Here is a 23,202-nt window from a genome sequence, read left to right on the forward strand (position 1 = left end):
ACTTCTGACATAATTACACTAATTTTTCTCAAATTTTAATTCACATAACACTTCAGTTATTTTTTTAATCAATAATTTGTTAGTTATATGAATGAAATAATGATATTATCACATCTTTCCTATTAAAATGTATATTTATTTTTGTTTATTTCAGTGTCTACCTACCAACCATTAATATTAATTTCAGTAAAATGGAAAGTTAATATAATTATATTACAAATCTAAAAATAATTGTATTTGTTAAAAAAATTAAAAAAGGTGAGAATAATTTTCTTTTTTTAAATATTTACCAAACACATCACTTTATTCCACAATACTTTTACCCTAAAAACTATGAGTCCAGATCATGTGCCATGGTTCACTGCCATGCTTCCCAAACCGACATCGTTTTGGACCAAATTTTTTTTTTTTTTTTTTCAACTCTCAAACCATTTAAAATAGAAAATCAGAGAGATGAAAAGGGAAGAGGGACGGGCAGTGACGACTATGGCAGTGAGGCCACATTCAATTCCTTTGACTCCATTTTTCTCTCGTCATCAGCGAGCCAACCACCCCAATCGTTTACATCGGCTTTTCAAGGCTCCAATTAAAGATTTCGGATTTTAACCAATCCCAATAGACGATGATGAAACCCCTTTAATGTTGATCAGTTCAGATGACGACGTTCGGTGCATGGTCGATGAGTTTGACAAGCTCGAATCGCTGGATAAGCCCTTTAGGCTCTGGATTTTTGTTTGTAATAAATGGGTACGTTTTTAGACATAAAAACTATGTTGATATGAGAATTTAAATGATGGGTCTGGGGTTTCTTATAAAAAAAAATTATATGGGTTTGGTGGTTTGAAGAGTGTGAGTGATCCTTCTATTAATGGTAACGGGTATGAGAGCTGAAATTCAAGCTTTTGACACCCAGTTTTAAAGAAGTGAAAATTTGGGTATCAATCCACAAGGTTTCATTGGAGTCTCAAACCCATTACCATTGCTGATGTAAACGATTGGCCTAGTTGGGTCATCGGCAACGAGAGAGAAATGGAGTCGGAGGAATTGAATGTGGCCTCACCGCCACAGTCATCGCTTCCCATCCCTCTTTGTCTCTCTGCTTTTATTTTTTGGATGGGGTGTCTCTTTGGTTTGAGAGCAAAAAAAAAAATTCTTTTGGAAGTACTGCAAGAAGCATGACAAAGGATTTGGAATAAAAAACTATCGCCCCCCAAAAAAAAAAAAAATTAGTACTAAAATTTGTCAAACTAACCCTAACTGATGGAGACATGGCACAATCACACACCCTAGAACAAACCATCAATAATGAGACATCAGAATCATTACTAAAACTTATAAAACACAACATCACCACACCACACCACACCACACCACACCCACCCACTTACTTGTTTGGTCTGTCCAATCCAAAACCAACTAAATTTAAATGATTGAACCAAAATCTAAATTCACATCACAGAAATGACTTGACCTCCACTTTCTACACTAAGGCGAGGTGCCTTAGAAAAATCTCAATTATGAATTCCCCATTAATTATATATTCAAAATTTCCTGTTCTTCATATAGCAGACATAAATCTATCTACATGGCATGCTGGGATTGGTTTCTAAAAGGTGGTGGAGCTGTCTCACCTCTTGAGTAAGAAAAATTATTTCTATCTACATGGCATGCTGGGATTGGTTTCTAAAACGTGGTGGAGCTGTCTCACCTCTTAACTAAGAAAAACTATTTCTATCTACATGGCATGCTGTGATTGGTTTCTAAACAGTGGTGGAGCTGTCTCCCCTCTCAACTAAGAAAAACTATTTCGTAATTCGAGACAGATGTGACTTTGTCTTTGACCAATTATAATTTAGGCATTGGCTTTCCATCCGTCCACATCAAATTAGAAGGTATTGTTAGATTCGCGAGACTTATTATGAATTTTATTTTGATAATTTAAATTATTTAATGTGTATAATTTGTTGAGTATTGTATATTTGTAAAAAATTATTTCAATCAGATATTGATAATTATCTTATCGGATCAGTTTTTTATTAATCGTTTATTTTTTTACCGTCTATTTTTTTTATATACAAAACTGATTTGATGATGTAATTATCGATATCTGATCAACATGAGACATATAGTATTCGACGAGTTCTACACATTGAACGGTTTGAATTATCGAAACGGATCCCGTGGTGGGCCCCATGAACATTTTACAACACTCTCCAACAAAACCCTATAATTTATTATACATTTTCCTATTTTTCAATCACTTAATATAAATTTATGAGTCTCATTCTCTTTATCAATCACAATTCATTCAAGTCACCACGTAGTGTCCCAAGACCACCAAATATCTTCTCCTTAACTAAAGTTTAATGCCATTAGTCATGAAAATCTGGTCCTTTTTATTGTGTTTTTGCTCTATGCTTTTCTTTTTGTTGATGGCACTAATAAAAAAGTATTTGACAAATTATTTTCAAAATTATTTTTGATTTTTTTAATTTAAATTAACTCACATTTTGAAGGGATCCAAATCCTCTACCTCTTTTGCTATTTCCTCCTATGTTCCTTTAATTTTAGGAAAAATTATAATTCTTATACTTCTTAAAAAATAATTACAAATTCATTAAAAAAAACTTATGACTTCAATTAGGGCTTGTTTGAGAAGTTATAATTTTAGTTTAAAAGTTATTAAAAAATAACAAACTATAAAAAAAAAAAAAAATCAAAGATACTATTTTCTTTTCATTTTTTTTAATATTTTTTTATTCCTCATGTCTTAATAAAAAATAAAAAATTATTAAAATAATATATTCTTAAAGGAGACCTTATTAATGTTGGTAAAATTACTATTAATCTATAATTATTTTTTCGAAAGTCCGCTAATTTTGTTGCGCCAAATCATTACATGCGATATAAAAATATGTCAAGAATGATGTTCACTGCAATCTGGAAGAGGCAAAAAAGAAAAGTGGGGAATTCTATTGTACACATTTTATATTATATACATTTTACGTTGTGTTTGATTAGAAGATTTAGAAATGAATTTGAAAAAAAAAAAAGAAAAAATAAATAAAATGTGAATAAAATATATCTATATCTCATCTAATTTCATACGCCTTTTTATTTTCTTTTTCTCAATTTTTTCATAAATCTCCTAACTAAACATAATGTTAGTTACGTCATTTTTTTTTTAATTATAATCAAATTTCTTTCTTAGTTATGACATTATTTTGAAATTTTAGTTATAATAACTTTTTTGTGTTGGTTATGATTTTTTTTTTTATTATGACTTAAAAAATATAAAATTATGTCTCTTTTTTTTATTTTATAATTATGAAGTGTATATGATACATTAAAGAGATGTTGTATCTCCATTATTTTTTACAAAAATGTCTGTCATATATCACTTTTCTCGATTTTATATCTCCTCGAATATAACTGTCTCATTCCTTTGTTCAAAATTAATGAAAACAAATAGGAGTAATCCTTTGTGTGGGGATATATTTTTTGAACACCAATACGTGGCATGGTGACGCTGACGTGTCAGCCGAGGTGCTACGTGTCGTGGTTGTTGTGCCGAGGTTATCTTGGCGATGCCGAGGTTATCTCCGAAGATATCGGAAATCCGAGATAAGCAGATAGGGGACAAGAGTCCTAGAGAAAAGAGAAGACTTTGCTAAGATAAGGATAAAGCTCTTAGGGAGTTTATCTATATCTCTTCAAAAGTCCAAAGTCAGTATTGAATTGGAGTCCATAGAAGTTAAGCTTCTAGTAGGACTTGGATTGAGTAAACTATAAAAGAGAGGCACCCCCATGGGTCTAAGGTACACAATTTTATACTCAAGCTTGTGAGTTTAGCACTTGATTATCTTTGAGAGATATACTGACTTGATCGTCGGAGTGCCCCCGGGTGGAAGAGCCACCGCCGGAGCCGTTTCTTTCTGTTACAGGTTTGCTGAAGCCATCTAGTCTGCCAGTGCTCTCCAGCTGATTACTAGGCGGGCAGTGTGGTCAGAAAATTACTCACACAATTTGGCGCCGTCTGTGGGAAGCTTAGAAGAATAGATGGCCAGTGACGGACAGAGGGAAAACATTGGGGGCGACACTCCTGCTGAGAGTAGTAGACCAATTGACATTGACGTTGAAGGAGACAACCACAGTACAGAAAATCATGACCAGGGCCACGGAGAAAAATACGTCGGCCAGGAGGGCGACACTTCAAAAAGGACAAACCAAAGCAAGTACTATAACGAAGATAACCTTCAGGTTTGGAGGGATAGGTGCCTACGAAGGGATGAGGAAGTAAAAGATTTGGCAAACAAGCTGGCAGACTTACAGTCAATGGTCAACTTCATGATGCAAAACAATGTTATGCAGCCACCATACCCGTTGCAAGATACACCGATGCCAGCGATTAATACCCAGAAGGGAGGAAGAAAAGCAATCCCCGAAGCCCCTCAGCACACTAGGAGTGGAAGCCACTCTCACCGACCTTCCAAGGAAGTCGGACGAGAGGAACCAAGGCAAGAAGAGTCCCGAAGGACACATCGCATGAAGGATCCAGGACCCAAAGAACATCGGCATGTTCAAGGGCAAGCACTCTGCTTTGACACAACCCATGGAGAAAGATCGAAACGGGCCCACCATGAGGCCGAAAGTAGTGTGCCAAAAAGATTGAAGTCCAGAGATAGCCGAGCTCCAGGTAGGAGTAAGGAAGACTTGAGGGACTACTTCAAAAGCAGGCAGCAGAATGTTGAAGCCGAGGTCACTTCCAAAGTTAAGCCGAGAACACCATTCTCGGTGGAACTGGACAAATTTGAAGCACCAAAGAGATTCAGTATGCCGAGGTTCCAAATTTATGATGGTAAGTCAGACCCCAACTTTTATGTTGGACTATACCTGAACTCAATGGCATTATACAGTGGGAACGAGCCGTTGCTCTGCAAAGTATTTCCCTCATCCTTTGAGAAAATTGCATCCGATTGGTTCCATAAGTTACCAAAGGAAAACGTGAAGACATGGGAAGGCTTGGCCGAGATATTTGTGGCCAGGTTTGTAACGAACAAACTACAGCCCTTGAGGGTCGACGCCCTGATGGCTTTAAGAATCACCAAGGAAGAAGGCCTTAGGGCCTACGCGAAGAGATACTACAAGGTGTTCAATCGAATACCCGAATGCAACCAAGAAGTGGCGGTCGTATCTTTCAAGAACGGCCTGAAAGATGAATGCCCACTACGGAAGTCTTTGGCAAAAACACTGCCAAAAAGCATGGAAGAACTCATGGCAAGAATTGAGAAGTACGCCAGAGCCGAAGAAGAAACATCGGGAAACAAAGAGATAAAACAGGAGAAAGGAAACGGCTCGCCGAAGCGAGGTCGAGGTAACAACGGACCGACCAAACATGAAACAGAATTGAAGGGTAAACAGGCCGTGACGACGGTATTCCGAATCCCTATCCATAAAGTCTTGGATCAAATACGAAACCAACCCTATTTCAGAACTCCAGCAAGAACACCAGGGGAATTCATGGGAAGAAATGTTGGTAGGCGTTGTGCTTACCACAATGAAGAAGGGCACCCGACTCAGGATTGCAGAGCCCTAAAAGCCTACTTAGAAGACTTGGTAAGACAAGGCCATTTGAGGGACCTTATTGATGAGGCCAGGACAAGAGAAGAACAGACAAGATTGCCTCAAGCACCAGCAGCTCCACCACCTCCAGCACAACAACCACAGGCAGGAGGGCCAAGGGTGGTTAATGTGATCCATTCAAGGGTCAACGAGAACGAAGTCAGAGGAGAGACCCAGAGGGTAAGGCATTTACAGCATGTCTACCAAATCGGGAAAAAGAGACATCGGCCAGTAGAGTGCCAAGGGCTGATGATAACCTTTACTGAAGCCGACCTGGAGTTGGTCCAACATCCGCATAATGATGCCTTGGTAATATCCCTCCAGGTTGGGGAATGCCAAGTGAAACGCATCCTGATAGATCAAGGCAGCTCTTGTGACATCATGTATGTTAGATGTTACAAGGAGCTGGGCTTTCACCCAGACGACCTGGAACAATCCAGCAACCCTATGGTCGGCTACAATGGAACGCCGACATGGCCACTGGACGCAGCAAGCATGGAAGTACAAGCTGGTACTAAGAAGATCAAGACAGAATTTATGGTGATTGACACACCCTCGCCATATAACATCATCTTGGGAAGACCATGGTTGCATGTAATGGGGGCAGTTCCCTCAACACTGCATCAACTACTGCGGTTCCCAACAGAGCATAGGATTGAAGAAGTCAGAGGAGATCAACTGCAGGCAAAAAATTGCTCCATGGCAGCAATGAAGACTACTTGTAGCATTCGAAAGCCAAAAGAGGCAGAGATTGAAGACGAAGACATGGAGGTCCTAGATGATGTCGGCAAGGAGCCAACCTAAAAAGTGAAGAAACACTAAAGAAAATCCTTGTCTAGGAGGGCGACGAAGAACGCTTCTTTCTTCTCGGCTCAGGCTTAGCCGAAGAAGAGGAAAGAGAACTGAAAGATTTTTTGAGAGCCAACATTGAGGTGTTCGCCTGGACACCTTACGAGATGCCTGGCATTGACCCCGAGGTCACTTGCCACCGACTGAATGTCGACAGGTCGGCAAAACCTGTGATTCAACGAGCCAGAAGACCGACGTTGATGCACGTCGAAGCAGTTGAAGAAGAAGTAGATAGACTTCTAGAGGCCAGGGCCATTCGAGAAGTTCATTACCCAACTTGGCTATCCAACACAGTGGTGGTGAAGAAGAAGCACGGCAAATGGAGGGTTTGTGTAGACTTTACCAGTCTCAACAAAGCTTGCCCCAAAGACAGTTTTCCTCTGCCCAAGATTGACCAGCTCGTAGACGCTACTTCAGGACATGAAAGAATGAGTTTTCTGGATGCATACAGGGGGTACCACCAGATTGCCATGTACCCTCCAGACGAGGATAAAACTGCGTTCATCACCCCTAAAGGCCTGTACTGTTCCAAGGTAATGCCTTTTGGGTTGAAAAACGCAGGAGCAACTTACCAAAGGTTAGTAACAAAAATGTTCAAGCACCTGATTGGCAAAACGGTGGAAGTCTATATCGATGACATGGTCGTGAAGACCAAGAAATCTAAGGGTCATCTTGCCGACCTAAAAGAGGTCTTTAATATACTCAAAACATACCGGCTTCGACTCAACGCATCAAAATGCGCGTTTGGAGTTGGATCAGGTAAGTTTTTAGGGTATCTGGTAACGAGAAAGGGCATTGAGGCTAGCCCAGACCAAATCAAGACCATCCTAGAGCTGCAGAGCCCGACGTCGGCAAAACAGGTTCAGATGCTTACTGGAAGGGCCGCAGCCCTAAACAGATTCATCAGCAGAAGCTCAGATAAATGCAGACCCTTCTTTAACTTGGTGAAAAAAGCCACAGACTTTCTGTGGACAGAAGAATGCAAAGCCGCTCTAACCGACCTAAAGAAATACTTGACCACAACTCCGGTTCTTTCCAATCCAGAACCAGGGGAAGAACTGTTTTTGTACTTGGCAGTTTCAGAACACGCAGTAAGTGCAGTACTAATCCGAGAAGAAAAAGGGGAGCAAAAGGCGGTTTACTATGTAAGCAAAACCTTGGCCAGCGCAGAAATAAGGTATCTACCACTAGAGAAATTAATGCTAGCCTTAGTAATGGCTTCAAAGAAGTTGAACCATTACTTTCAGGCGCACAAGATTGTGGTCCTAACAGAGCATCCACTGAAGTCCTTGTTGCAACAAGAAGACTTAACAGGAAGGATAGCAAGATGGGCAGTAGCCCTGGGTCAGTATGACCTGGAGTTCAGGCCGAGAACAACAATTAAAGGCCAAGTCTTAGCCGACTTCGTGGCAGAATTCACGCCCGAAACCATCAAACATCGGGCTCCGTTGAGCTAGGATGAGCATTGTCCTAGCAAGCAAGGAGAATCCCAGCCAAACGCAAAAGATCAAAGGAAGGAAAAACTCAGATCCTGCAGCATCTACATCGGCGACTCATTCAGACTGTTCGTCGATGGGAGTTCGAACCGACAAGGAGCAGGGGCAGGAGTACTGCTGATATCTCCAGATGGAGAAATAATAGAACAGTCCATCCGTTTGGGGTTCAAGGCCTCAAACAATGAAACAGAATATGAGGCATTAATTGCAGGGCTAAAACTGGCAGCAGCAGCAGAAGCAGATGAGGTAATAGTTTTTTGTGATTCACAACTTATTGTTAACCAGTCAACAGGTGAATTTGCAGCCAGAGACGAAAGGATGTCGGCATATGCAAAAGAGGTCATTAGATTGGCAGCCCTATTTCAGAACTGCCGACTACTCCAAGTTAGCCGAGATGACAACACCCACGCCGACGCGTTGGCTAACCTGGCAAGTTCAATACAGACTGGAAAAACAAGGACAATTATGATCGACTATATGTCGGGCCCGAGCATAGAACCAGAGAACACAAAGCAGCAAGCAATGTGCGTGGACATGGGGCCAAGCTGGATCGATGCAATTGTTGCATTCCTGAAAGAAGGAAAGTTGCCAGAAGATTATAAGGAGGCACACAAAGTTAGATTGAAATCTGCAAGATTCTGTCTGACAGAAGATAGACATCTTTACAGAAGGTCCTTCACTGGACCACTTTTAAGGTGCGTACACCCTTTGCAAGTTGAAGATTTCCTATATGAAATTCATGAAGGAATTTGTGGAAGTCACACTGGGGGCAGATCATTAGCCCACAGGGCCATTACCCAGGGGTATTGGTGGCCCTACATGCAAAAGGATGCTGAAGCCTACGTAAAGAAGTGTGAACAATGCCAAAAGTTCGCACCTTTGATACATCAGCCAGCTGCTGACCTAAACCCAGTGTCCAGCCCTTGGCCGTTTGCCCAATGGGGCATGGATCTGGTTGGGAAACTTCCCCAGGCAACTGGGCAGAGAAAATACTTGCTGGTGGCAACAGATTACTTTACAAAATGGATAGAGGCAGAACCTCTTGCCAAAATCCGAGATGTGGACGTCAAGAACTTTATATGGAGAAACATCATCACCAGATTTGAGATTCCAAGAGCAATAGTTACCGACAACGGAACACAGTTTGACAGCAAACTCATCAAGAACTTTTGTGTGAAATTCAAGATCAAGAATTACTTTTCAACACCAAGTTTTTCCCAAAGTAATGGGCAAGCAGAAGCATCCAACAAAGTAATTTTGGATGGAATAAAGAAGAGGCTGCAGGCAGCAAAATGCAAATGGGTAGACGAGTTGCCCAACGTGCTTTGGGCATATCAGATTACGCCGAGAAGATCAACAGGGGAATCCCTCTTTGCCATGGCTTATGGCACAGAAGCAGTCATCCCATTAGAGATCGGCATCCCAGGGATCAGGACCCAGGGAGTAGAAAATGGCACTAATGACATACTCTTAGTCCGAGATCTGGATCTTTTGGAAGAACGAAGAGAAAAAGCTACAATTCAGCTAGCAGTATACCAACAACAGCTTGTTAGAGCTTACAACAAAAAGGTCAATCCAAGAGATTTTCAAGTCGGCGACCTAGTCCTGAGAAAAGTCGTCGGCAACAAGAAGGATTCCAGAGAGGGCAAGCTTGGCCCAAACTGGGAAGGACCCTACAGAATTGCTTCAGTATTAGGCAATGGAGCTTATCGACTTGAAGATAACGAGGGCAAAGCACTGCCAAGACCTTGGAACACTTATAATTTGAAATTCTTCTACCATTAGATGTGCAGTATGTTTGGTCGATGTCATCAATAAAATATTTCCCCTTTTCTTAAAAGACATATATTTGATAAAGTTACATGTTGGTGTTTTTTAAGACATGAATAATGAGAACTCAAGTAGAACTCAGGTTCACATTGGGGGCAGAGAGAAGACAGAGATGATTCCTTATCTTCACTTGTTGAAATTTGTAGCAATTTACAAGTTGGAGTTAAGCTGATTCCTTAATTCACTTGTTGAAATTTGTAGCAATTTACAAGTTGGAATTAAGCTGATTCCTTATCTTCACTTGTTGAAATTTGTAACAATTTACAAGTCGAAATTAAGCCGAGATTATTCCTTAATTCACTTGTTGAAATTTGTAGCAATTTACAAGTTGGAATTAAGCTGATTCCTTATCTTCACTTGTTGAAATTTGTAGCAATTTACAAGTCGAAGTTAAGCAGAGATTATTCCTTAATTCACTTGTTGAAATTTGTAGCAATTTACAAGTTGGAATTAAGCTGATTCCTTATCTTCACTTGTTGAAATTTATAGCAATTTACAAGTTGGAGTCAAGCTGATTCCTTATCTTCACTTGTTGAAATTTGTAGCAATTTACAAGTTGAAGTTAAGCCGAGATTACTGTTTCTCTTCACTTGTTGAAATTTGTAGCAATTTACAAGTCGAAGTGAAGCCGAGGTTATAGTTTGCACACTTATAGCAATTTACAGGTTAATCCAACCAAAGAAGATGCTTAACACTTGTTGAAATTTGTAGCAATTTACAAGATAATGTTAAGCCGACATGTGATCATCTGTTGAAATTTATAGGTTGAGCTAAAAGCTAAGTATATTGTTTAAACACTTGTTGAAATTTATAGCAATTTACAAGTTGATCATTGTTATAACTTGAGAAAAATTTACAGTATATAACACTTGTTGAAATTTGTAGCAATTTACAAGTAGGTTAGACCGTGATCACTGTTTAAATACTTGTTGAAACTTGAGAAGAAGCTTGCAAAGTTAAAACATTGAATAGTATATGTTAAACACTTGTTGGAATTTATGAAGAGTTTGCAGGTTTGTATCTTGCCGAAGTAAAACGTTATAGTACCCGAGGTACGTAACCCCGAGAAGATTGCACAAAGGAGGCAAAATGGAAAGGTATGCAAAATATTCCAAGTATAGAATCATACAGACGCAATCAAGAGAAATTAAAGATTAAAGCATTCAGACGAAAACAGTTGCAGTTGTATACGAAGAAGGCACTACAGCCTACCAGAAATAAAGTTGTATCCAAAAGAAGCAGAAGATACATCAGCTAATTAGAAGAGCTTATATTATTTCAAAAACCAGAAGTACAGAAAAACTTATATTATCCAAAGAAACAAAAAGAGTATGGAAGACATTCAAGTTATGATTCTTTAGTTTCAGGAGCGATTTGGGTCTGGACCTCGGCAGATTCCTGGGGAACTACTTCGGCAGTCTTCTCTACAGCCAGCTCGGCATCAATCTCTGCAAGCGTTTTGTCAAGACTTCTTTCAGCTAAAAGAAGGTCGAAAAATTACCCATACAATTTAACACCGTCTGTGGGAATTTGTTATGTAACCTATTTATAAGTCCTAAATCATTAGCGCACAATATATATATTTTAAATACTTTTTTGTAGATATCAGCTTAAGTGGTTTAATGATCAAGTCAATTCTATCTTAAATTGAGTAATTGGCAAGAAAAAACTTCAGCTTAGCCAAATATATCTCTTCTATGGCTTCTTTTGACAAGTTAAAGTTAGTTTATTGACTTTTTAACTTTTTTTAAATCACATCATCGTTCTATATCTTTTTTATTATCTTTTTGAAAAAGGGCATTGTCTTTTTGAATTATTAAAAAGTTGTTTTGAACTTTTGCAAACAGCTTTCAAAAACAAAAATAAAACGACAAGAAAATGGGTGTACTTTTTATTATGAATAATGCTTGGGACCCCCTTTTGGGGGGTCACTCCCTCACCCTCTTTGTCACGTGACGGGTGGTGATTGGAGGAACAGGAAAAAAAAGAAAAAGAAAAAGAAAATGTAACTAATAAGAGAGAGAGGGGGTCAAAGGGGGTGGGGGAAAAGGAGGATGAATCATTGTTGTTTTATTATTTTACTTCCGAAAACACAAAAAAAAATAAAAAACAAAACTCAGCCAACCAAATTCAATTGGTAACTCAAACCCCCTGGTTTCAACAAAAATGGTATAATGGTAACATATACTTTCTCTTCTAACCTAAAAGACAACAAAAATAACTCACATCCGATCCCCTATATATATATATATATATATTCATTTCCTATATGTATATAGTATAACACCCATTTCATCTAATCTACAACCTAACGAATAAAGCAAACAAAACCATTTGAATTGTATAGAGCTTATGATCGTCATCATCTGCTTCATCTTTGCCAAGCCATCTGATACCCAGATGGCGATTCAAGCCCGAACCATCTCTTGGTCAAATCCTTCAACCGATCATCGTAAACCTGGCAGAACTTCCCCGACCACCCTCTTGGCTCCACCGGCGCATACCCCAACCCCGGCGTCCTATCCTTCGACCTCAGGTTCCCATTCTGCGTCCAATCCGCCACGTAAGCCGAAACCCTCCTCCGAAACTTCGTCTTAAAATCATCCCACACTTGAAACTTGTAGTGATTCACCACTGCATCTTCTTTTCTCAGTTTCTTCGACCTGTAACCTTTCTTCAATCGAAAATGATGAACCACATTCAGCAACGAAACGTCGATCGCATCCAACAACACTATCGATTTGTGTCTGTTATCAGATCTTCTCCGACAGCTATAACCCTGCGTCACGCCCATTATCGGGTGTGATTTCTGATTTGATGGCCCAAACTCGAAACATGGAATCATTACTTGCCCGACTGAAGATGATGATGATTTTGGCAAGAGAGACTTTAGAATTTGATCTGATGGTTTTGAAAATTTGAGCCATGAAGGAGAGTAAACGAACTCATCGACATCGATATAAATCATAAATCTGCAATCTTTATTGGACGAAATAGCACAGTGAGAGAACCCAGCTTCTTGAGTCTTAGGCCAAGGCCAAAACAACGTGCTCACATTATAGCCGAGTTGAACGACTTCTTCAACGATTTTCTCCAATTCATCGTCACTGTCGTTATCGTATAATATGAATCTCTCAATCCCAATCTCTGAGTGGTACACCACCCACTCTTTCAAGAACTTTGCTATGTTGTACACCATAGTGCATGCGCAGATTAGAGATTTTTGCTGCTGAATGGCTAACTTGCGCGGGGGAGTGTAGTACGCCACGGAGGGGACAAGTACGGCACGTTTTTTTGGATCCGAAATTTCGAGCGAGATTTTGATTGGCGAAACTGCCGTTAGTTCTTCCGGTGGGGGTTGGCACCGGAACACCTCTTGCATGGAGGAAGTAACGGAGGTTTTGACGCCGTTAATTAGGTCGTCGCCGAAGACGCATCGGAGCTGGTTCGGCGATCGGTTAATCCCTTGGCGATTGTTGATGCCTTTGACGAAGACAACGACGTCGTTCTCGGTGGATAGCGATTGGTAGACGAGGAAGTTCCACCGGAGTAATTCCGGCGCCGGAGTTGCTCTCTCCGGTGGATTCTCGAGAGATTTTGTGGTCAGGATAGGCTGGACGAAAGGGAATTGACGGCGCAGACTCGCCGGGAATTCGCATATAAACGTGGTTCGATTGGGAAAGGGTAGAGTCCCGGAAGGTTTGGCCGGAGAGGAATTGGTGTCGTGGAAGAGGCAGGTGCAGTGGTGGCCGGAAGGCGGCGGAATTTCCGGCGAGACTATGACGAGGACTTCCCAAGATGGAAGGAGAATCGAGACGGCGGGGACGTGGCGGCTGACCTGGTGAGTGGCTGGTTCTGGTTCTGGTTCTTGTTCTGGTTCGGATTCTGATTGTAATTCTGGTTGTTGGTCTTCTGAGATTGCGTAATTGGAGGTGGTTTGGGGATAGATTAGTGGTTCTGGAGAGGAGATTATTGGGTGGTGATCGCGGATGAGATGATGATAGATTGAAGCCAAGAAGACGAAGGTGGCCACCACCACGACAAATGTTGTGCGAACTTTTCGGGCCATCGAAGAGAGAGAGAGAGAGATTGGAAAAGGAAATTGGATGGGCGGGCTTTGTTTGAACTGTTGTTTATCTTGTTTCACAAAAATTGGAAGGAAAGTTCACATTTGTGTGTTGTTAATAAAATGATTGAGATCCCAATACAAGTGAGTTTAAAGAGTTTATAGGGTTTATCATAAATTTTATTTTAATTATTTAATTTGTTCATTTTCTAAGATTTTTAATATATATTATTTATGAAAAAAATTAATTCAATTTAATAATATTAAGTTTTTTATTTTATTACGTTTATCTTTGAAAAAATAAACGACAAATATATATTTGAAATAAACCATTAATTTTGTAGAGATAAATGTGATAAAATGAAAATGTTATAATTATCGGATTGATCTAAATTTTTTCATAGATGATCTACATTGAGAGACCTACAAACTGAATTATTTAGATTATCGAAATGAGACATGTAATAAGTTTTATAGGCCCCTCAAGTTCTCTTATGTTGAGATCTTAATATGAGAGAAGTCCAACCCTTAATAAAAATATATATAACACAAAAAAATAAATAGTTGTAATCATTTTGTAAGTCCAAAGTTACATTTAAATTGTTAAAAGTGAAATTAACGATAAAAAAAAATATAAAAAATTTCATTTCAGACAAATTTTTAAAAAATAATTACATATTAATGATAAATTTTATGAGCATTACAATGTTAATTTTAAAAATTTTTTTTTTCAAAAAGACCACTTATAAGTTATATGTAATTTTTCTTAAAAAAAATAAAAGATCCAAGACACCATGTCAAACATTTACTTTATCAAGAAATTGTTACATTGCCAAATTTTCACCCTCAATTTCCCTACCTTAATGATGTAACAATACCAATTAATGGAGCATTTTTCTATGACAATTGTGTACTTTTAAGATCTTGTTCATAAAAATTGGAAGGAAGGTACACATTCTGTGTTAAATAAATAAAAATAAATTTATATGTATAAAATAAAAAACTAAATAGTTGTAATTATTTAAATAAATTACAAATATCTCTCTTGAAATTTATTTAAAATACAAATTACTTCATGTGATTTAGAAAATTACAAATATTTACTTGTTAGAATTTTTTATTTAACAAAATTAAATAAAAAAAATAAAATTCTTAACTACTCTCTTATACAATCATAAAATTATCTAAATAATTAATTGAAATAAATTTATGATATCATTATAAACTACTGATTGACTTGATAATTTATTAATAAAAATGAGTCATTTATTTGAAAATTTTAAAATCTCAAAACAAATCGTATTTTAAACAAACTTTAAAAATGTGTTTGTAATTTTCCCAAATTATTTTGTGAGTGGAAAGTTACATTTAAATTTGTTAAAATTGAAATTAATAATGAAAATTTCCCTTGACAAGATTTCAAGATTGCAAGGATTTACTTTATACAAAAATTGTTGCGGGGTGTGTACCCTATGTATTTTTTGATACGATTTTTGTGGTATTAGTTAATACTCAATGTGATGCTGGTTAGGTCATTATTTTGGCTATACCATATGTGATATTTTGTTTTAAATTTTTTTTTTTTTTAAGTTACGATTCTTATATGACTGAGTTATGATATTTGTAGTAATCAAACTCACAAACGTCATAACTTGTATATGAGGGTATGCATAACATTACCCTACTTTATATGATAGTATAGAAGATACAGACATACATACATACACATATATATATATATATATTGGTATGATAACTGTAATTACATTAATTTATTATATTTCTTTTTAAAATAATGTATAATATATATAATTTTAAAATAAGATATTTATTTATAAATAGATCATATTTAGTGGACTCATAGCCCAATAAGTCTATAAAAAAATTTTATGTTCCACAAAATCTCATTTAGACTTGTATTTCAGAAGATTTTTTTTTCTTGATTTATAATTTTTTGGAGACTATTATATCATTTGTTCTATTTTGATAGTATTGAAGAATTATTGAGATTGTATATTCTTGATTCTTATTCCTTCAGTTACTTACAACAATATATATATACATCTCAAATGCAATGCTTAACAACCTAACTAACTAATCAACTCTAACTAACTTTGTTATGGCTTATGATTCTGTGTGACACAGTACACCATAGTCTAAATTATAACTCCATTCTTGTGAGTAGGAGACTGATGTTGCAGTGCAGAAGATGTAGACTACAACTGTGAGGATGGTAGAGGATGAGGGGGAAAAGGTAAAACAACCTCAATAGAACCAATAGGAATAGAAGGAGAAGAGGTAGTTTGAGGAGTAGGGGAAGGGAGGGCTGCAGAACTGGGTCGAGCAGTTGGCTGAAATGTAGCAGGCTGAATAGGGTGAGGAGGAGCAGACTGCGGGATAGCAGGCCTAGCAAGAGCAGTAGGTCGTTGGGTAGACTGGGAGGCAACAGAGGGAAAAATAGGGAAAGGATGCCAGAAAAAATTTTGTAAGATGGACAAAGAAGGAGGGGAAGTAGGCTGAGTGGAAGAAATAGCAAAAAGGAAAATATGTTCTTGAAATCTGGCATGTCTAGAAAGCAAAATAGAACTTGTTTTATGAGAGGGTAATTTTGGTGAAAATTGGGCCGAGCTATGAGATGGACATTATGACCCAAAAGCACGAAGGGCTGGGTAAAAAGGCTGTAAGATTACTCCGGCCCAAGAGAGGTAAAAGATTACTCCGGCCCAGAGGAAGTGTAAAGTTACTTCGGTCCGGAGGCAACCTGTAGTCAGGCCGGTCTCAGAGTTAGTTCGGTTATAACGTATTGTGGTTAGAATGGTCATAACCTTGCTACTCGGAAGATCGGTCTAAATATAGCATGGGTTGTACATGAGAAAACCGAGATAAGGAGGAGTAAAAGGAGGAACCGAACTAAGAATAGTTCGGCCTACTCTGTGGCTCAGCATAGCCAGTTTTATTTCGGTCATGTTGTGGTTCAGCCATGGTAAAAATCATCTCACTTGGTTTAAGTAGTGAGTGGGGTGTTGAAGGATAAACATTATCTTTCAGGAATATGAATCCTAGGAGGACTCTGCATGGAGGAGTAGAAGTCCTACTAGGATTGTGCCACACGAAACCTATAAAAGCTCACAAACATCACCTTTGGAGAGGTAACACACAACTTTGCTTTCTGAATTCACAGAGCTTTGTCTATTTGTCAAGTTTGCTAACTTAGGCATCGGAGAGGTTTCCGGCACACACCCACCGGCTAGCTCACGTTTGTGTTTTCAGGTGATAAGGCGACGTCGTATGGAGGAGCGCAGACTTGGTCAACAGGATTATACGAGAAGGTTTATTTCTTTCCCGTACAATTGGCGTCGTCTGTGGGAATTACAGACAAGAACAAAACCTCTTGATTAAGCTTCTCCTCTTTTCAAACAATGGCACATATAGAAGAATTGCCACAGTCCGCCGTCGACGGGCTAACTCCAGATGGAGGCGCAAGGCGTGAAGGATTACCCTCTGTCCCTCCCATGGCGGACTTGGAGTCCCAGCGACAAAACCCCAGGAGAGATACTAGGGGAAGGCGGACTCACAGCCCCCGTCAATCTCATTCTCAAAGTCCTGACAGGCAACGGCGGAGGGTTGATCCTCAAGTTCTGGAGGACAGCGTGAAGGAGCAAGATGAATTAATAAGGAAGATGGTGGCGGACATGGAGGCCTTGAAGCGCCAGATGAAGAGAAAAGAAGTGGCGACAGGAGAGGGGCACAAGAACAAGACGCCCCCTCGCCACTCAGAAAATCGTAGTAGGAATACCACACCCTCGCAAGGAGAGAGTAGAAGCCTCAGGACAGGCGATACTCAATCCTGGTCTTCCAGAACTCGTCACTCCAGGTATGAGAGAACGAGATCTGAAAGATCATACACTGAAGGAAGCACGTATTGGCCCTCACATACGCACCAAACCATATCTAGACAAACGGAGTTACCCAGGTCATCCGACTTACGAACCGTGCTCGAAGAAAAAGCACGATGCAAAGAGGATGCCAGGGCACGGGATCCACACAGAGTTTCTGCCTTACAACGGTTGGCTCCTCGGACGCATGGAAGCGTTGAGGTTGGAATGCCAATACCGCGCCCTGCCTACGAACCAACAGACAAAGCATTAGCAAGGCTGCAGACTTTGCTGTTTGTTCCTGCGATTGAAAACGCACCCCTACCATCACGCTTCCATCAGCCCAAATTCACTACATATGAAGGGAAGACGGACCCCTACTCACACTTTCGCCACTTTCGCCAGGTCATGGCTGTATACAGACGAAACGAGACCCTAATGTGCATACTCTTCCCATCTAGCCTTGGCGACCTAGGCTTAACTTGGTTCGAGAAACTTCCAGAGGGCAGCATAGCCTCTTGGGCGTAATTGGCAGAAGCGTTCGTAACAAGATTCCGAACAAACACTAAAATCCCGGTGGAAATCGACCAGCTACTCTCCATCGACATGGGCGATAAAGAGACCCTTAGATCCTATAATAGTCGCTACTGGGAGACATTCAATCAGATTGGGGACTGCCCCACCAATCTCGCTATTGCACAGTATAAAAGAGGCCTACCAGTCAGGAACAGACTAAGGGATTCAATCACCATGACGCCGCCCCTCACCATGGAAGCCTTGATGGAAAGAGTGCACCAGCACATCAAGGTAGAAGAGGATAGCGCACGTGCCAAAGCAAAATCTGGGGCAACCACAGTACCAGAAAAGAAGACCTCAGCAAAGGTCAACACGGTAGATCAAAGTAACAGAAACGGACGTGGCAGACGAGATAACGGAGAAGACCCGGATAAAAGATGGTTGAGAATCCGCACTGCCATAACCACGGTGTTCAAGAAACCGATATATCGGATTCTGAGCGAAATAAGAGATGAGCCTTTCGTCAAGTGGCCAGCCAAGCTAGGGGAAGCACAGAAGGACTATGACGAAAGATCACGGTGCACCTTCCATAAAGAAAAGGGACACCGCACTGAGAATTGCACACCATTGAGACAACACCTGGAAGAGTTGGTGGCAGCAGGCCACTTGGACAAGTACATTGAAGGAGGGACGCAACCAGCCCCCCAAGATCACAATAACCCCAACGGAATGCTAGTCGACGCCCACCTCAAGGCATTATCAATGTGATACATGGAGTCTTTGAACCTGAGCATGTATGCGAGCTCAGAGGATCAATCAAAAAGGCTGAATACCTAAGAGAGGTGCTAAGTGCCCAACCTGCCACAAAGAAGGGGAAGACAGAGGCAACAAACGTCATGTCTTTTTCGGATAAAGACTTAGAACGGATATATTGCCCACACAATGATGCCCTGGTCGTCACTCTCCGAGTCAAGGATTTTGACGTCAAGCGGATTCTGATTGACCAGGGTAGTTCATGTGAAATCATGTACTACAAAACATTCAAACAACTGAAGCTACAGGACAAAGACTTGGCGCCTGCTGTATCACCCCTAATTGGATTCAACTCTATGCCAGAATGGCCCGTCGGCAAAATAATTCTTCCAGTTAGAGCAGGAAGCGTGACGAAACAAGTGGAGTTCTGGGTACTGAAGGTCCCCTCCACTTACAACATCATCTTGGACAGAACATGGCTGCATGCCGTGCAATCGGTGGTGTCATCCTACCACCAAGTGATGCGATTTCCCAACGACACCGGAGTAATTGAAGAAGTCTATGGAGATCAGATCATGTCAAAGCAATGCTTCGTCACAGTGAATGGCAGCCGCGTTGCCAAAGGATACGTTCATTCGGTAGAAGAACCTGAGAGTAATGAGCTATTTGCAGATGTCGGCAAAGCGGCGGATCAGAAAGCAGTGGAGGACTTGGTAGAGGTAAAAATGGATGAAAAGAACCCGGATAAGTTCTTTTTTCTTGGTTCGTTGTTGTCCAGAACTGAGAGATTAGAGGTCTTGGAATTCTTAACCTTTAACATCGAAGTGTTCGCCTGGACACCCTACGACATGCCAGGCATTGACCCAAACTTCATTTGTCACCAACTTAATGTCCACCTATCCGCCAGACCAGTCATTCAGCGCACACGTAGATCGGCACTTCACCATGCCGAAATAGTGGCAGAGGAAGTAGGAAACCTACTGGAGGCAGGAGCAATTAGAGAGGTACACTACCCAAAATGGATCTCCAACACGGTCGTAGTGCCAAAGAAGAACGGCAAATGGCGTGTCTGCGTCGACTACAAAACAGTCAATAAGGCATGCCCAAAAGACAGCTTTCCTCTACCACGGATAGATCGACTGGTAGACCTAACGGCGGGGCACAACCGACTTAGCTTTCTGGATGCATACAGAGGCTACCACCAAATCGCCATGCATGAACCAGACCGGGAGGTCACATCCTTTACAACTCCAAGAGGACTATACTGTTACAAGGTTATGCCCTTTGGCCTGAAGAACGCAGGGGCAACATTCCAACGGATGGTCACCAAGATGTTCGAACCATTATTAGGAAGAACGATGGAGGCTTACATCGATGACATGGTGGTCAAAAGCAAGGATGAAAATGACCATCTCAAAGACCTAGGAGAGATGTTTGATATCCTGAAGAAGCACAAGTTACGTCTCAACGCATCTAAGTGTGCATTCGGTGTAGGATCTGGCAAATTCTTGGGCTTCCTTGTGACCAACCGGGGTATAGAAGCGGACCCCTCCCAGATCAAAGAAATTCAGGAGTTGGAGAGACCAAACTTGGTAAAAGAAGTATAGCATCTCATCGGCATGGCGGCTGCACTCAACCGATTCATCAACCGATCGTCAGACAGATTACGACCATTCTTTCAAGCTTTAAAGGCCAAGTTCGAATGGGATAAAGAATGCGACCAAGCACTGGAAAGCCTGAAAGAATACATGTCCTCCCCACCATTGCTGGTCACCCCAATACCAGGAGAAGAACTCTTCCTATACCTTGCAGTCTCACAGCACGTAATTAGCGCAGTGTTGGTCCGTGCGGAAGGAATTCAATATCTGCCCATCTATTATGTCAACAAGACATTACTAGGAGCCGAAACAAGGTACTTGCCATTGGAAAAACTTGCATTGGCCCTAATGATGGCCTCCAGAAAATTGGCACACTACTTTCACGCCCACACCATAATTGTCCTCACAGCTTTTCCACTAAAAGCTTTGTTTGAGAGGAAAAATTTTTCTGGGCAAATTTTGAAGTGGGCAGTAGAGTTGGGACAATTCGATATCAAGTTCCAACCCAGGACCGCAGTAAAAGCCCAATCCTTGGCAGACTTCGTTGCAGAGTTTACTCCTGGAAGTCATCATATCTGCCCAGTCGACCTAACTGACACAACTGAACTAGGGATGGAAGATGACGCCGGAATAGCGCAATCCCTAGTGGAAGGTACTCAGTCAGACTCCAAGGCAGACCGGACTAAAGACAGCAAGGAAGAAACAAACCAAGACTCACCAACAAATAAAAACTTGGTTCAATCAGATAGCGAGGGGCAAACAACAAGCATAGACCTTGAAGAAAACACCAGCAACGTTCTTGACCCCACGACATCATCCGACCCCTCCACCTGCTGGAAGTTGTTCGTTGGTGAGATGTGGAAGCTCTTTGTGGATGGAGCATCCAACCGGCATGGTGCAGGGCTTGCCATAGTCCTCATCTCACCAGACGGCTTGGTTGTGGAGCAAGCAATCAACCTTGGCTTCCCAGCATCAAACAACGAAGCAGAATATGAAGCACTTCTAGCAGGACTCAAATCAGCATACCATATGAAGGCTACCGAATTAATGGTTTACAGCGACTCACAGCTGGTGGTAAACCAAATTTCTGGCGACTATGAAGCAAAGGATGACAGGATGGCCAAGTACCAAGAATTGGTCAAAACAGAGATCAAGAAATTTGAAGTAGTAAGGATAGAGCAAATCGGCAGGGAGGAAAATAGTCGAGCAGACGAATTAGCAGGCTTCGCCTCAATGGCAGACACCTCCATCCCTCATCCACTACTGATCGACTACCTACCAAGACCAAGCATTGAGGACCCCGAAGTAGAAGAGGTATGTTGCACAGAACTAGGCCCCTCATGGATGGATCCCATCATACTATTCTTAAAAGATGGAGTCCTACTGGAAGAAAAGAAAGAAGCTAACAAAATTAGAGCAAAGTCACAGCGATTTTGGCTCTCCCCATCTTTGGCATTATACAAAAAGTCGTTCTCTGGACCCTATCTAAAGTGTGTCCACCCTAGCAAAGTGGAAGCATTCTTGTACGAGATACACGAAGGGGTGTGTGGAAGCCATAAAGGAGGAAGATCGCTAACTTACAGGGCCATTTCACAAGGATACTGGTGGCCATACATGCAGGCAAACTCAGAGAAATATGTGAAGAAGTGTGAGAAATGCCAAAAATGCGCACACCAAATACATCAACCAGCAAGAGAACTCCTACCATTAACTAGCCCATGGCCTTTCGCAATGTGGGGCTTGGACATAGTAGGACCACTTCCAACAGCACCCGGCAACAGAAAGTTCTTTCTCGCAGCAACAGACTACTTCACAAAGTGGGTGGAAGCGGAAGCATTGGCATTAATCAAGGAAAGAGATGTGAAGAAATTCGTTTGGCAAAACATCATCACTCGGTTTGGCATACCAAAAGCCCTTATCTCAGACAATGGCACTCAGTTCGACGACAAAATCTTCAGAGGCTTTTGTGAAGAATACAAAATAGAATTCTATAATTCTACACCGGCATATCCCCAATCAAATGGACAGGTAGAAGCTTCAAACAAAGTAGTCTTGGATGGGTTGAAGAAAAGGTTGGAGAAAGCCAAAGGCAAATGGGCGGAAGAACTTCCTCATGTGTTATGGGCTTACCGTACCACACCGCGACGATCAACAGGAGAAACACCATTCTCCCTAGCCTATGGAATGGAAGCAGTAATCCCACTGGAAATTGGCCTCCCCACAATTCGAAGTGAAAACTTTGACCCTGACTTAAATGGAGAGGCCATAACATTTGAGCTCGACCTCGCCGAAGAAAGAAGAGAAAAAGCACTAGTCCACATTGCCTTGTATCAACAAGAGTTATCCAGGAAATACAACAAAATGGTGCATCCAAGACAATTCAAGATCGGAGATTGGGTACTACGCAAAGTGATGGGAAACACCTTGATACCAGGAGATGGCAAGCTAGGGCCAAACTGGGAAGGTCCTTACAAAGTGGTTGGGTTAGCAGGCAAAGGGGCATACCACCTAGAGGACAAGGACGACAAAGCAATCCCTAGGCCATGGAACACGGCCAATCTCAAGTTATTTTATTTTTAGTTTTTTTCTTTTCAAAC

At 40.8% G+C, this 23,202-nt stretch overlaps 1 protein-coding gene across 1 annotated transcript; it reads right to left on the reverse strand.

The window, feature by feature from the left end:
• Window positions 1-11,900: 11,900 nt before the first annotated feature.
• On the reverse strand, window positions 11,901-14,015 carry LOC114286756 (glycosyltransferase family 92 protein At1g27200). Its single transcript, XM_028229980.2, has one exon. The coding sequence runs from the start codon at window positions 13,864-13,866 to the stop codon at window positions 12,169-12,171; it is 1,698 nt and encodes a 565-aa protein (XP_028085781.2). The 5' UTR covers window positions 13,867-14,015; the 3' UTR covers window positions 11,901-12,168.
• Between the last annotated feature and the right edge of the window lie 9,187 nt (window positions 14,016-23,202).

The sequence above is a fragment of the Camellia sinensis genome, chromosome 6, assembly GCF_055761805.1.
Source record: "Camellia sinensis isolate YWXY chromosome 6, ASM5576180v1, whole genome shotgun sequence".
Taxonomy (NCBI): Eukaryota; Viridiplantae; Streptophyta; class Magnoliopsida; order Ericales; family Theaceae; genus Camellia; species Camellia sinensis.